The sequence below is a fragment of the Phascolarctos cinereus genome, unplaced genomic scaffold (assembly GCF_003287225.1).
Source record: "Phascolarctos cinereus isolate Bilbo 61053 unplaced genomic scaffold, phaCin_HiC Scaffold_5;HRSCAF=322, whole genome shotgun sequence".
Classification (NCBI taxonomy): domain Eukaryota; kingdom Metazoa; phylum Chordata; class Mammalia; order Diprotodontia; family Phascolarctidae; genus Phascolarctos; species Phascolarctos cinereus.
Window position 1 is genome coordinate 263,287,073 of NW_027555958.1, and position 15,106 is coordinate 263,302,178.

At 36.4% G+C, this 15,106-nt stretch overlaps 1 protein-coding gene across 1 annotated transcript in view; it reads left to right on the forward strand.

The window, feature by feature from the left end:
- Nucleotides 1–15,106, forward strand: part of LOC110193870 (myosin-4) — a 41,944-nt gene that overhangs the window by 6,791 nt on the left and 20,047 nt on the right. The window contains exons 7-20 of the mRNA XM_020965889.1: nucleotides 56–119; nucleotides 2,391–2,489; nucleotides 2,587–2,690; nucleotides 3,074–3,212; nucleotides 6,449–6,567; nucleotides 6,658–6,807; nucleotides 6,909–7,079; nucleotides 8,097–8,406; nucleotides 8,501–8,568; nucleotides 11,204–11,291; nucleotides 11,375–11,492; nucleotides 12,899–13,022; nucleotides 13,124–13,260; nucleotides 13,844–14,099. Coding sequence (XP_020821548.1) covers nucleotides 56–119; nucleotides 2,391–2,489; nucleotides 2,587–2,690; nucleotides 3,074–3,212; nucleotides 6,449–6,567; nucleotides 6,658–6,807; nucleotides 6,909–7,079; nucleotides 8,097–8,406; nucleotides 8,501–8,568; nucleotides 11,204–11,291; nucleotides 11,375–11,492; nucleotides 12,899–13,022; nucleotides 13,124–13,260; nucleotides 13,844–14,099 — 1,947 coding nt within the window. The remainder of the gene's footprint in view (nucleotides 1–55; nucleotides 120–2,390; nucleotides 2,490–2,586; nucleotides 2,691–3,073; nucleotides 3,213–6,448; nucleotides 6,568–6,657; nucleotides 6,808–6,908; nucleotides 7,080–8,096; nucleotides 8,407–8,500; nucleotides 8,569–11,203; nucleotides 11,292–11,374; nucleotides 11,493–12,898; nucleotides 13,023–13,123; nucleotides 13,261–13,843; nucleotides 14,100–15,106) is intronic.

The window sequence follows — 15,106 nt, forward strand, 5'->3', positions numbered from 1 at the left end:
TATTATGTGTATTTTGTTTGCTTACAAATTTATAGATCATTTTTTTCCTCTCGAGGGTAAATTCATCAGGATCCATTTTGGTACCACAGGGAAACTGGCTTCAGCTGACATTGAAACATGTAAGTAACAAGAGACGTGAAAATATGAATTGAGCTTTTCGGTTTGGGGTGGAAAGACTTCATTTGAAGATCTTTTTGATCCCACATCCTATGAATTACTAACCTGCTTTTAAAAAGCACTCACTGCCTGTGATAAATATGTTTATCTTACCCATGAGTGAATATTAGTACTGCCCACAAGATATCCAGATGGGATACAGTTACCCAGGGAAGTCGGATATAACCAGAAAATTCTAGACTTGGAATCAGTACCTTTACCTGACAGATATTATTACCTGATCAAGAAGATACTGAGTGGATGTGAATTTTCAGAGGACCCAGACTGTGTCTGAGTTATATGTCACAGGCCTTTCTTTTCAACAAGCATTTCAACAATTTAGTAAGCATTAATTACATTCCTGTAATGTACTACATGAAAAGCCCTGTGCTAGACCTTGAAAATACAAGGACAAAAATTGAAAATTATCCCCATGACCAAGGACTTTACATTGTTCTTGAATCTGTAACACATAAAAAGATAAGTAAAACCAAAATAATGTAGGGGAAAGGAGAACACTTAAAACTAGAGGGATGGTAAAGGGCTTTTCTTAAGAGATTATATCCATATTGGTTGCCCTCAGTAGCTCTTCCATTAGAGGATGAGTTTTCTGTCCCAGGGGTCACCCTAGGAAGAAATTGATATGGAGGATCAACTTTAATAGATGGTACCTTTAGCATTTCATCCAAATGCCAGCACCTCTTCATATCAAGAGTAAAGTTGTCTACCACTGCTAGATCTATACCTCAACAAGATCAAAGAAATAGGAAATGGATCTATATGTCAAAAAGTATTTATAGCAACTCTTTTTGGTGGAAAAAATTGAAACTAAGGGAGTTCCCATTAATTGGGAAATAGCTGAAATAGCACATGAATGGGATGGAATATTATTGTGCTGTAAGAAATGATGGCAGGGAACATTTCAGAGAGACTCAGGAAGATTTGTATGAACTGAAGCAAAATGAAGTGAGCAAAACCAGGAGAACAATTTACATAATGACAACAATATTATAAAGACAACCTTGAAAGACTTAAGAACTCTAATCTTCTCAATGGCCAACCCATTCCAGACCACTCATGGACTCATAGTGAAAATTGAGATGTGTTTTATTGACATGGAAATTCTTTTGCTTGACTATGCATTATACATTTCTGTAATGGGAGTTTTGTTTTTCTTTCTTTCTCAATGTTGGGAGGGAGGTAGCTGTTAAGAGAAAATAGATTTTCATTGCTTGAAAAAAAGTTTAACTAAAGAAGAAAAGGTACCAAGGCTAGTGGCTAGAGTAAGAGGAGAGAGAGCAAATGGTAAGCTTAATGGCAAATACACAATGTCCAGAGAACTAGATGAAGGCCTCAAACTCATTTTTATGGGAGCACATGAGAAGGCATGAATGGGTTGTTATCTGCAGTCCTGAATTCACAGAATAGTATGGATAAGATCATACATAACTGTGATGTATTATTATTCAATTATGTAGAAATACTATTTCTTAGCTTAAATAAAACCCAAACCTTGGTGGGGTGGGGAGAGAATAAAGCTGCCCTAAAACAGGCATTCTTCATTGACTAACAGCTAAAGTATATCTGAGCAATATTTGGAGGTAAGTCTGAGTTGGTAAGGACTGTGGGAAATTGCCCTGGCCTATTTGCACTTAATCCTATAATATCATTCATCTGGAAACTTCTGGGATCTTTACAATGCCTTCTGAGTGTAAGTGAAGACGTGGAAGTCGCATGAGTATCTTAAAGTTAATCCCTGAGGTATTTTGACTACTACCAAGAAGCTATCTTTTTCCAACAGAAATATACCCACTTAGAAGTGGCCTCAGAGTCATACTTGTGAGCAATACTTGCTAACTCAAGTATTGTTATCACTGTTTTTGCAAATAGAGAGAAAGATTAGGTGATTTACGCACAGTCATATATGGTTAATAAGTCAATAACCTATGACTTGAATTAAAGCCTTATTCTAAATTCAAATCCAATGCTCTTTCCACATTTACAGCGAATCTAACTACAGAACTCCTTAAATGGTGATGTGATTAAAAATGTAGGCTAGTTTAAAAAATATACCTATTTACTCCTGTCAAACATACATTCTACATTGCATATTCATTGTCATTGTGTATATCTCACAACATGATTAGGAAACATTTTATTTGTATTTTTTAATTTCTGTAAACTCTTCGAGTTTGTTAAAGCTTGCATTTTTCTCCATTTGCTTGTCATTTCAGATCTGCTAGAGAAGTCTCGAGTTACTTTTCAACTAAAGGCTGAAAGAAGCTATCACATTTTTTATCAGATCACATCCAATAAGAAGCCAGAACTAATTGGTAAGGCAGTGTTTTAATTTATTACCTAGGCACTAATAATCCCATTAGCAAGTTTAAATGTAAACCATAAACATAAAACCATATTTTATGTGGTTAGAGATGCTTCTGATCACCACCAACCCATATGATTATGCCTTCGTCAGTCAAGGGGAGATCGCTGTTCCCAGCATTGATGATCAGGAAGAATTGATTGCCACAGATGTAAGTAACACCCACAAAAAAAGTCAGTTGTGTTTCTAACACGAAGATAGTGTCACTGGCTCACTGTCAATATAAAGGATGTTTGTATGTATGTTTGAGCTGTTGTTCAGTGGTGCTAGCAAATTCTGCTGATGGGTTCATACTTTTATGTCTGACCTTACTGCGGCTGTCTTGCAACATCCCTTGGGATGCAGCATGTAGCCATGTAACAGTTTGGATTTTTTTTTTTTACATACAAGGTTCTATGTAATATACCCCATGTACTACAAGTGACTAATTTATACACATTGTACCTTGTTACTAAGTAAATCAATAAATGCTTCCTCCTGAAACAAAGTTGAGAATGCTATATCTGACCTCTGTCTTATCTCTTCTTTTTATAGAGTGCTATTGATATCCTGGGTTTTACTACAGAGGAAAAAGTATCCATTTACAAGCTTACAGGGGCTGTCATGCATTATGGGAACATGAAATTCAAGCAAAAGCAGCGAGAGGAACAAGCTGAGCCAGATGGCACTGAAGGTACTAAATAACTATCCATTTGACTTTACATTATGCAAAATCCAAACAGAAATTAATTCTTAACTCTTCATCATTGAATATATGTGTGAGTGTGTGTGTGTGTGTGTGTGTGTGTGTGTGTATGTATGTATGTATGTATATATGACATAACTCATATAGGGGGCGACTAAGTGATAAAGCACTGGGCTTGGAATCAGAAAGACCTGGGTTCAAATCTGGCCCCAGACACTTCCTAGCTGTATGACCCTAAGCAAATCACTTAACCCTGTTTGCCTCAATTTCTTCATCTATACAATGAGCTGGAGAAGGAAATGGCAAACCGCTGCAGTATCTTTGCCAAAGAAACCCCAAATGGGGTCACCAAGAGTCAGACACAATTGAAATGACTGAACAACAAAACAAATAATTCATACTGTGTAGGACTGATGAAACTGATGAGAGGAAGTACACTACACAGAGTGTTAGATTTGGAGTCAGGCAAACTTGAATTGGAATATCACCACGTAAACATGAGCAAGTCGCTTAACCATAGGCAGCTCATTAAGATTTATGTCCTGTTTGATCAGCAGATCTGCATTAGCCCACACTGACAAAAACACTTTTTCTTATTGATATAGCCTTTGCATACATTATACACACACATACATATATTAGGTCTGTGTGTATATATGTATATATGTATATGTATATGTATATATATATATATTATATATATATATATATATGTTGTATATATAGATAAACAGGTATTAACGCAGGGGAGTGAGGGAATGAGCTCATGTTGGCTAGCCAATTGTTAAACTTTTAGCATGAGCATTTATACCTCAGAAATCAGCAAATACTGCAAATTACTATTGATTGACTAGACTTAAGAAAATGGTGGCGAAGATGTTAATAATGCAGAATAAACTTAAATGTGTACCTTGAGTACTTTTTTTTTTTTTGGAGAGCTGGTGGTTAAAAATTTACCAGCACATTAATGCATGAATGTACATATGTACATGTTGAAGAGCAGAACCATAACTAATAGAAAGATATCTGGGTTTTTCCCAGGGTAGAAAAATTTAGATGGCTCAGATAGCACCATCTTGGTGGTTACTCCCTCCCCTTTCCAGCCCCAAGAGCCAATCCCAATAGCATAGCAGTGGTATCTTTATAACATTTCTTTCAATAGTAGAAAAACCAGATAGTATCATTGAGGGTGTAGGTCCACACTTTATACTATCACTTCCTCCTATACAGCCCAGAGCAAAAAATGTTAATATAGCATTGCTTAATTCCAAACAGAGGCCAGCATAGATATCAAGGGAGAAAAAGAGAATGAGAAAATATCTAGCATTAAGTTTATTTGATTTTTATTTTTAAAAAACTAAAGCATACTCCAGAAAATGAGTTTTATACGATTGCACATATATAACCTATATCAAATTGCTTACCATCTTAGGGAGAGAGGAGTGAAGGGGAGGAAGAAAATTTGGAACTCAAAATTTTATAAAAAATGAATGTTAAAAATTGTCTTAACAACAAAATACTATTAAAAAACACTTCAGAGAATCACCACAAAATCATTTCCTCCCTAATGTATTTCCTTCATATCCTTTAATTTTCCCCTTGGTTCTAAAGCTAAGATCATATTATCCTTCCCTCTTCTGAACAGTTTATACCAATTATTGTCTGTAAACCTACTGGGTGTTTAACACACATTGTATAGAATCATAGAATGTTGAGCTGGAATCATTGATACGCTGGTAATTATTTAAGAATTATTTCTACAGGGGAAAAATATGTACACAGAACACACTTTTAAATTTAATCTGCATTATTAATATTTTCTCCATCACTTTGATAGGTCCAGAACATCAGCAAAACAATAAACCAAGCCCCGATTTGTAGTGTATCAGTTTCTGAAGTGCAAATCCTCACATGGAGAATTTAATAATTGACTCCATGAGAGGGCTTGAATTGGTACCAGCACTCCCTCTTTAGAATAGACCCTAAATATCATCTAGCCCAACTCCCTTATTTTAAATAAGAAAGCAGAGGTCAAGAGTGATTTACCTAAAGTCTCATAGTAAGCAAATAGAAGAGCTAGAAATATAACCCAGGTCCCAGGAAAGTGTTAGTCCCTGCCACCAAGAAACATATTCTACTAGGGAGTTACAACATATATGCATATCTATTTGTGTGTGTGTGTGTGTGTGTGTGTGTGTGTACACATATATATATATATGTATAGATGCATATGTGTACTTATATATGTACACACACACACACACACACGTATTGGGGGCAGCTAGGTGGCACACTGGATAGAGTGTCAGGCTTAGAGTCAGGAAAATTCATCTTCATTCAAATCTGGCCTCACATACTCACTAGCTATGTGACTCTGGGCAAGTCGTACAAACTTGTTTGCCTCAGTTTCCTTCCTTTCAGTAAAATGAGCTGGAAAAGGAAATGGCAAATGGCAAAATGGCAATATGTTGGCCAAGAAAACCCTAAATGGGGTCACAAAGAGTTGGACAGAACTGAAAAAAATTAAATAATACATATATATATATATATGTATGTATATATATATATGTATATATATACATACATATATATATAAAACACATATAAGTGTGTAATTTGAGGTAGGATAACTCACTAACAACAGGAAGCTAGGTAACACAGTGGATAGAACACTGGGCTTGGAATCAGGAAAACTCACCTTTTTAATTTCAAATTTGTCCTCAGATGATTACTAGCTGTGTGACCCAAGGCAAGTTACTTATCCCTGTTTGTCTCAGTTCCTCTTCTGTAAATGGGCTGGAGAAGGAAATGGCTAAACACTTCAATATCTTTGACAAGAAAACCCAAAAATGGAGTCATGGGGTCACAAAAAGTTGGACACAACCAAAAAATGATTGAACAATGACAGCAACAAACTCATTAACAACTGGGGATATGAGGGAAGAAAGTGACTCCTGACCTGAAATGATGATGATGATGATAACTATGACAACCCCAAGGATACTTGCAACAAATGCAAGACAAAAATACATCTTGGCCAGTGGAGGTGATGAACAGTTTAGTGGGAAATATAAGCCATGATATTAAAGGGGTGGCATTTAAACCCCTGCAAAGGTTTTTGGTGGACTGTAAAAAAAAGCAAAAGTTGCTGTAAAAAACTAGATTGGTAGGTCGGGAGGGTGGCAAGCATGACAATCTAACTTTATTTCAACCTACCCCCACAGTAGCAGATAAGGCTGCCTATCTCCAAAACCTGAATTCTGCTGACCTCCTTAAAGCATTGTGCTACCCTAGAGTGAAGGTTGGCAACGAATATGTCACCAAAGGCCAGACTGTGCAGCAGGTGAATTTATTATTTAAATTTATCATGAGAGATTGATACATTCTTGACATTCTTCTAGTAGTTCTATGAATCAAACTTCTATCTTCGAAGGTGAACAATGCTGTGGGTGCTCTGGCTAAAGCTGTCTATGAGAAGATGTTCCTGTGGATGGTCACTCGTATCAACCAGCAGCTGGACACCAAGCAGCCCAGACAGTACTTCATCGGGGTCCTGGACATCGCTGGCTTCGAGATCTTTGACGTGAGTAACCAAATTCTAAATATATCAGTCTACATCCTAACTTGATTTACCTTAGCATTGCTTGTTTCTTTAGTCTCACTCAAAGTGTTTGATTCACTCAGTTCAACAGCCTGGAGCAGCTGTGCATCAACTTCACCAATGAGAAACTGCAACAGTTCTTCAACCACCACATGTTCGTGCTGGAGCAGGAGGAGTACAAGAAGGAAGGCATTGAGTGGGAGTTCATTGACTTTGGGATGGACCTGGCTGCCTGCATTGAGCTCATTGAGAAGGTGTGTTTGGCCTTTTTTAAAAAGTGGTTTAATCATATCATTATTCAAGGTTGACTTTGGTCTTCTCATATGTCCCTTCAAAGACAGACAATGTACCTCTTATCACTATTAATTATACTCCACCAGGTTTGAGATTGGGGCATTTAAAATGTTGTATTTTGTAATTTGAAAAGAACTTCCCTTTCCCAATTCATATGTAGAAAGAATGAGAGAGAACACATTCTTAGGACAACTGACATCTGGCCTGTTTAAAAGCACTTAACAAAAAGCCAAGCATTCTGAGTTTGTGTTATTTTGTTTTTGTTTTTTTCTGAACTACCTTCCTTTATTATGATAAAAGATATTACCATTTAAATCAAATCTACTTCTGATTTTTTATTTTAAATATTTCATAAGTGACATGCCAGAAAAAACGTGGTCCCATTATTCTTCATAATCACAACCAGCCGAACAACTACTCTATTCAAAATCAAGGAACCAAGCAACAGAATCCAAATTATTTTAATTCTTTCTACATAAATAGCAAAGAAGCTAAAATATATTAAAGACATTCAATTATTGAGGTTATTTTAAATCTTGGCATAATTATAATGTTACAGGATACATTCTTTTGGATCAGCAAGCTTAAATTTAGTGATAAAAGCTTTAAAAGTGGACTCGCTTGTCTAAGAAAATATTTAAAAATAAACATTTAGAAACAAACTCTTACTGTGAAATTTGGATCCCACATATCCTATTTTCTTTTTAGAAACAAAGCTATTCATAATATGGTTTTCTCATAACATGGTGGTAGTGATGGAATTATTTCATAATCTGAGGCACAGCTCATTAAGTTGGCAGGATTGCTTTTAATGAGTGCAACCAAATCATTTTTCCCAAATAAGGTTATTTTCTTGATCTCTGACATCCGTTTGCTTAATTTAGGGCTTTGCATGACCCAAAGAAACAACAATCATGTCAATGTTGACTTCTGAAAGAGGATAGTTTGAAATCCAATGTCTCTCCTCTGTCTTTCAGCCACTGGGTATTTTCTCCATCCTAGAAGAGGAATGTATGTTCCCCAAAGCAACAGACACATCTTTCAAAAACAAGCTATATGACCAGCATCTTGGCAAATCCAGCAACTTCCAGAAACCCAAGCCTACCAAAGGGAAGGCTGAGGCCCACTTCTCTCTGATACACTATGCTGGCACTGTCGACTACAACATTGCAGGCTGGCTAGACAAGAATAAGGACCCTCTGAATGAGACAGTGGTTGGGCTCTACCAGAAATCCTCAATGAAAACTCTGGCTTATCTCTTCTCTGCATATGCTGCAGCTGAAGCTGGTAATATCTGCAATATTTGTCTAAACATATTGATTCCTATAACATTCTAGAGTCCAGATTCTGTTTTAATTGATGGATTTTTTCTCCATCTCAGATGGTGGAGCAAAGAAAAGTTCCAAGAAGAAGGGTTCATCCTTCCAGACAGTGTCAGCTCTTTTCAGGGTATGGTACAAACTTGATTCAGCATTCTCTAGTCAATTTCAAGAAATGTTTATAATTATTGCATCTTGGATGAACTTTGGAGGGATAAGAAATGCTAATTTCTTATCCCTATCACTTGGGTGTTAATTTTTGTCCTGAAAACCCTAAGAAATTAGACAGTCCAGGAAACCAGCCCTACATAGAATTTACAAGCTATTTCTGCACAGTTAAGGCAAGACTAGTGTAATGCCCAAGAGAATCAAATGAGTTGAAGTCCTTTAGAAATGTACCCTTGTGGAATAAACAAACCCCAGGCACCTTTAAACTCACTAATCATGAGTAAATTTGATAAGCTAAAGGAGTTTGTCAAATCACTTTGGTGTCTAGGAGGTGCCTTTATATTATATTGTAATATAATATATTGACCATTATATTAGCTGTTTTTGTCTACATGCCTTCTCCTTTATTCACTCTGACCAGACTATAGATATGTTTCCATTTCTTTCCCTCACGCACATAATCATTACCCACCAAGACTGGGAAGAATGATGAACACAATGGACAAAAGGGTCGGTAGTAGTAGTAACAGCAGCACCAGAAATAGTATCTAGCATTTATATAGTATGCTAGGGTTGGCAAAGTGCTTTATCTAAGCCATCTTATTTAATCCAATGTATGTGTGTCTATGTATGTGTGTGTGTATATGTGTGTAGATATATATATAGTATGTATATATGCATGTATGTATACATATACATATATATATATATGTATATATATATACATATTAGAATAATAAGCCAAGTCTAATAAGACCAAATTTCACAAGGTAAAAAGTCCTATACTTGGGATGAAAAAAGTCAACTTCACAAGAACAAGATGGGGGAATTATGATGAAATACCAATTTTCCTGAAAAATATCCGGAGGTATTAATGGACTGAAGTTTATTGTCAGTCAACATTTTGTTTGTCTTTTTTTTTTTTGTAGCTAAGAAAAAAAAAAGTGTGATCTTAAGTTGCAATGAGAGGCTCAGTGTCCAGAATACAGGGAGTAGTAATTTTGTTGTATTCTGACTTGATCAGATGACATGTGGAGTATTGTTTTCAATTCCAAACACCACATTTTTTAATTTAATTTTTAATTGATGGAACAAAACAATCACTTCTATAACACAGTACAAAAAAAAGATTATTGCAATGCAACTACAAATCTATTATGCACAACTTGCTATTCTTTTTGAATATACAACAAAATTATCATGTTTCTTTTTTTTCTTCCTTCACCCCTTCCGCCCTAGAGATGGCTACCATTAGACCCAAATATGTGTGTGTGTATACATATGTAACATTATTCGACACATACTTCTATTTTTCAGTTCTTTCTCTAGACACAACATTTTTTGAAAAGTCGTTGTTGCAGTTTAGTTATGTCCGACTCTTTGTGACCCCACTTGCAATTTTCTTGGCAAAAATACTAGAGTGGTTTGCCATTTCCTTCTCCGGTTCATTTTACAGATAAGCAAACTGCTACTAACAGGGTTAAGCGACTTGCCCAGGGTCATACAGCTAGTAAGTGTCTGAGATCAGATTTGAACTCAGCAAGATGAGTGTTCCTGACCCCAGGTCCAGCATTCTATCCACTGCACCACTTAGCTGTCCCTATGACATCCAAATGAGACCAATCAGTATAAGAAGGGCATAAAAGATCGTGTCATATGAGGATTGGTTGAAGGCAATAGCGATATTTAACTCAGAAAAAAAGACAACAGGAAGGAGAGATATGGGGCAAGGGACAAGGAAGGGACATGATAGCTACTGTTCAAGTATTTGAAAGGCTAGAATGTAGAAGGGTTAGATCTGTTCTGCTTGGCCCCAGAAAAGAAAACTAGGAGAAAATGGTAGAAGTTGAAGAGAGGTCAATTTTGGTTTGAGATAAGAAAAATTTCCAAAAACTTAAATCTATCCAAAAGTAAGGTGGGTTCTTTGAGGGTTAGTGGGTTCCTCTAACCCTAAATTCATTGAGGATCTTCAAGCAGAAGCTGAATGACTACTTGTGGAAATACTACAGAAAGAATTGATTAGTTATGGGTTGGACTAAACAGCTTCTGAAGTCTTTCCAAACATGAGGTTCTGTGATTCTGTGCATTAGGAATTCCTTTCCCACATGTTTTATAGGGTTGTGATATACATAGGAATGCTTTTTTAAGCCCTATAAAATATAAGGTTGTTACAGTACACTGATAGTAAGAGAGATCTTATGGTCATTAAGACCTGAGTTGAAGCCCCACCTCTGTTACATGCAGTGTGACAATGACAGGTCACTTGAACTCTCAGTGTTCTTAGACCATTTTCTAAGACTATAGTTTGCAGAACAGTTGCCTCTAGGATTTCTCAGCAACAATGAAATCACAGGTCCAGACACTGAAATGATAGCAGCATTTTTATCTCCTCAACCAACATGCTATAAGAAGGCGACTATTCATGAGGCTATTCATGAGCGTACTTGAAATGGTATTCTTCTTGCTGGAGGATTGATCTTTTGAAGGAATTTTTGGTCAGATACAAGTTGAACAGGCATTTGAGGTCCATTCCACTTCTAAGGTTCTGTGATTCTGATGTCATCTATACTCATGAAACTTATCATTTGATCTTCTAGGAGAATTTAAACAAGCTGATGACCAACCTGAGGAGCACTCATCCTCATTTTGTACGGTGCATCATTCCCAATGAAACCAAAACTCCTGGTAAGAGACTCAGAATAAAACATATGCTAGTTATGAGTTCTTCATTTTGCAAGACAATGAACATAGATGATGGTTTCTTTCAGGTGTCATGGAACATGAACTCGTCCTGCACCAGCTGAGGTGTAATGGTGTGCTAGAAGGCATCAGAATTTGCCGGAAAGGATTCCCAAGCAGAATCCTGTATGGTGATTTCAAACAGAGGTCAGCCTTTCCTTAGTGTATTTCACATAACATAGTAATGCAACCCTTCAATATTTCACCATTGCAATGTTATAAAATACTGCACATATCATATTTAACTGGTTTTATAAGTGAGCAAACAAAGTGTTGCCTGGGATAGAATAGCAGGGCACATGAAAATGAACACTTTTTGAAGATGAGAACTATACATGGATTAAACAGTGAAAAAATAGATTTTCCCAGGACACAGTCATGAAATTTCATGAAGGCATAGTAGTATAGTGCAAAGAATATTGGATTTGGAGTCGAATGCTATGGATTCGAATTAAAATTCTACTATTTTTTACTCCTTGGACAAGTCACTCTTATCTTCCCTCTCTTATCTTCAGTTTTCTTATCTGTACAATGAGAGAGTTGGCCATGAAATCCTTCAGCTCTTCAACCATTTTGATTTTTATCTTCCTTCTCAAGTTATCATTAGTATTTCTTTGGATTTACTTTTTTTTATCCAGACTTCTGATTTCATCAATGAAGGGAACTCACAGAGAGGAAACACCTTCTACCAATGCACAGAGGCAACTGTTTTGCAACTCATAGTTTCAGAAAATCGCCTGAGTGATTGAAATGTTAAGTGATTTCCTGAGGATCATACAGGACTGTGTCAGTGAATCAAAAATTATTTAATAATAGCTATGTGCCAGTCACTATTCTAAGGCTAAGAGTGTTAAGAAAGGTGAAAACATGGTTCCTGCCTTGAAGGAGGGCACATTTTAGTGATGGAAACAGCATACAAATAACTAGGTGCATACAAAATCTATAAATAGCAGACAGAAAGCAATCTGAGAGGGGAAGACACTGGCAGAGATAGGGTTTGAATTTAGGCTCCAAGCTGGGCCCTGTGTAGGCCTGGAGTGAAGAAGACCTGAGTTCAAATCCAGCCTCAGACACTTACTAGCTGTAAGACCCTCACCATGTCACTTCACCTCTTGTTTGCCTCAGTTTTCTCTTCTGTAAAATGTGAAATGTAAATAATAGGAATACTACCTACCTCCTAAGGTTATTGTGAGGATCAAATAAAATAATAATTGTAAAGCACCTAGCACAGTGCCTGTAACATAGTAAGAACTATATAGATATTAGCTATTTGTTACACGGAACTACTTCTCTTGAAATTCAGTTACGTTCACCAAATTCAATTAGAAATAGTTATTTATCACCTGCCATGTGCTCAGTGGAGGCCTCCAACACTATCTAGTCTACACTGCTAAGGATATCAAAGTATGTAACACATAGCCATCTGATTCATGTTGTTTCCATTATTCTATTGGTGGAGGTTAATTGTAATCAACAAACAAACAACAAATTAATTACCTGCTGTACTAATGTTTCTGTGGTTATAACACTTAAGAATTTGTTTAATTTCACAGATACAAGGTTTTAAATGCAAGTGCTATTCCTGAAGGGCAATTCATTGATAGCAAGAAGGCTTCTGAGAAACTTCTTGCATCTATTGATGTGGATCACACTCAGTATAAATTTGGTCACACCAAGGTATACGCACTAACTTTTTGTATCTGACATAATGATATAAGTGACTTCTACCTTGTTTGTGCTTCCCGAAGAATGAAAATTGTGATCTTTTCTTTGTTAAGGTTTTCTTCAAAGCTGGTCTTCTGGGTCTCTTGGAGGAGATGAGAGATGATAAACTAGCACAGATTATCACCCGAACTCAAGCCGTGTGCAGAGGATTCCTCATGAGGGTAGAGTACCAGAAAATGTTGCAAAGAAGGTAATAATAATAACAATAATGTCTCTGCTTTTTGTTTCAGTTCTCCTAAGGACATAGAATTACCAAATTTTAGCAGTGGAAAAATAAGCATTAGAAAGAATCCAGTTGGCCCAACCTCCCACCTAAAGCAGCATTCCACATGATTTTGATCCACGTAGCAATGGCCAAGAAGTATTCTACTTCCTCACCCTACCTTTCACTCTCAAATCACAAACATATTATTTTGAAAATCAGGTCGTATATTAAGAATACTTAACATTATACATATATTCAAACATGGTTAAGTATTTTGTCTTACCAAAAAGACAAATCTTGGTCATTAATGAATAGAGACTTACGAACCCATCTTTATGTAGATTTTTTATTCATCAGAATTCATTAGCAAAGCAGCATTAATACAGACTTTATTTACTCTACAGAAATTGAACTGACATTAATTAAAATAGGATGATGTTTACAATAATTCAGTTAAAAACACCTACCATGGGTAAGACATCTGTGCTGAGCCCTGATACCACTAGTAATGATAACTTAGCTAGTAAAGAACTACAGAAGCTCAATTTGCTTTTTTGTTACATTTCAGAGAAGCCCTCTTTTGCATCCAGTACAATGTTCGTGCCTTCATGAATGTCAAGCACTGGCCTTGGATGAAATTATTCTTTAAAATCAAGCCTCTGCTCAAGAGTGCTGAAACTGAAAAGGAGATGGCCACCATGAAAGAGGAATTTGAGAAAACAAAAGAAAGTCTTGCAAAGTCAGAGGCAAAAAGGAAGGAGCTGGAAGAAAAAATGGTCTCTCTCTTGAAAGAGAAAAATGACCTGCAGCTCCAAGTTCAATCGGTGAGTATTCAGCATTAAAATAAGAGGCTACTATTATTGAATGCATTCTAAAAGGAACTTTTCTATTATCCTACGCTAGTAAGTAATGCACAAATTTAGAGAATCCACTCCAAACGTTCACATGAGCTGTTTATGCCTAGCCTGTGGTAGAACATTCCAAGCTCGTAGCGATCTAAGCAGCCAGAGTTGGACACACTGTAACTTGACTGGCATAGTGATGTCATTTTGGTCCTCTTTGAGAGGGCCAAACAAGAACAACCCACCAACCAGCCAAGATACTCAAATGGATCTTGCTTTTTATAATTTTTCATTGCTAGTATAAATTCAGCCCACTCACGGGATGTAATCTTTTTCATGTGTTGTTAGTCTTTGTGCTGTTATTTTTATTTTAAATTATTTATTTTTCTTTTCATCAGGGATATTGGTCTCTAAGAAGGGTCCTTACTCTTTTTTGTGTGGTATACATCATAGGCAGTCTAGTGAAATCTGTGGACCCCATCTTAGGAAGTTTTTCTGAGATGGACCCCATCTCTGATAGAATATCTAGGCAGACAATGGTAGAGTGCTGGGGCCAGAGTCAGGAAAACCTGAGTCACATCTGGCCTCAGACACTTACTAGCTGTGTGGCCCTGGGCAAGTTGTTTGACCTCAGTTTGCCTCAGTTTCCTCATCTGTAAAATGGGGATAATAACAACACCTACCTCCCAGAGATGTTGTGAGGATCAAAAAGATAATAATTGTAAAGTGCTTGGCACAGTGCCTGGGCACATAGTAAGTACTATATAAATGTTAGAATCGTTTTTAAATACATAAAATAAAAATACATAGGATAAAAAAAATGAATTATATTTAAATAGTTTTAATATTGTAGAATAATGTTATGGATCCCAGATTAAGAATTCCTGGTGTAGTTTTTTTTCTCTGCTTCGTGTCTCCATGGTTTAGGTATAAAGACCATATTTGTCTCATAAAAATAATTTAATAGGAAGTCTTTTCCTATTTTTCAA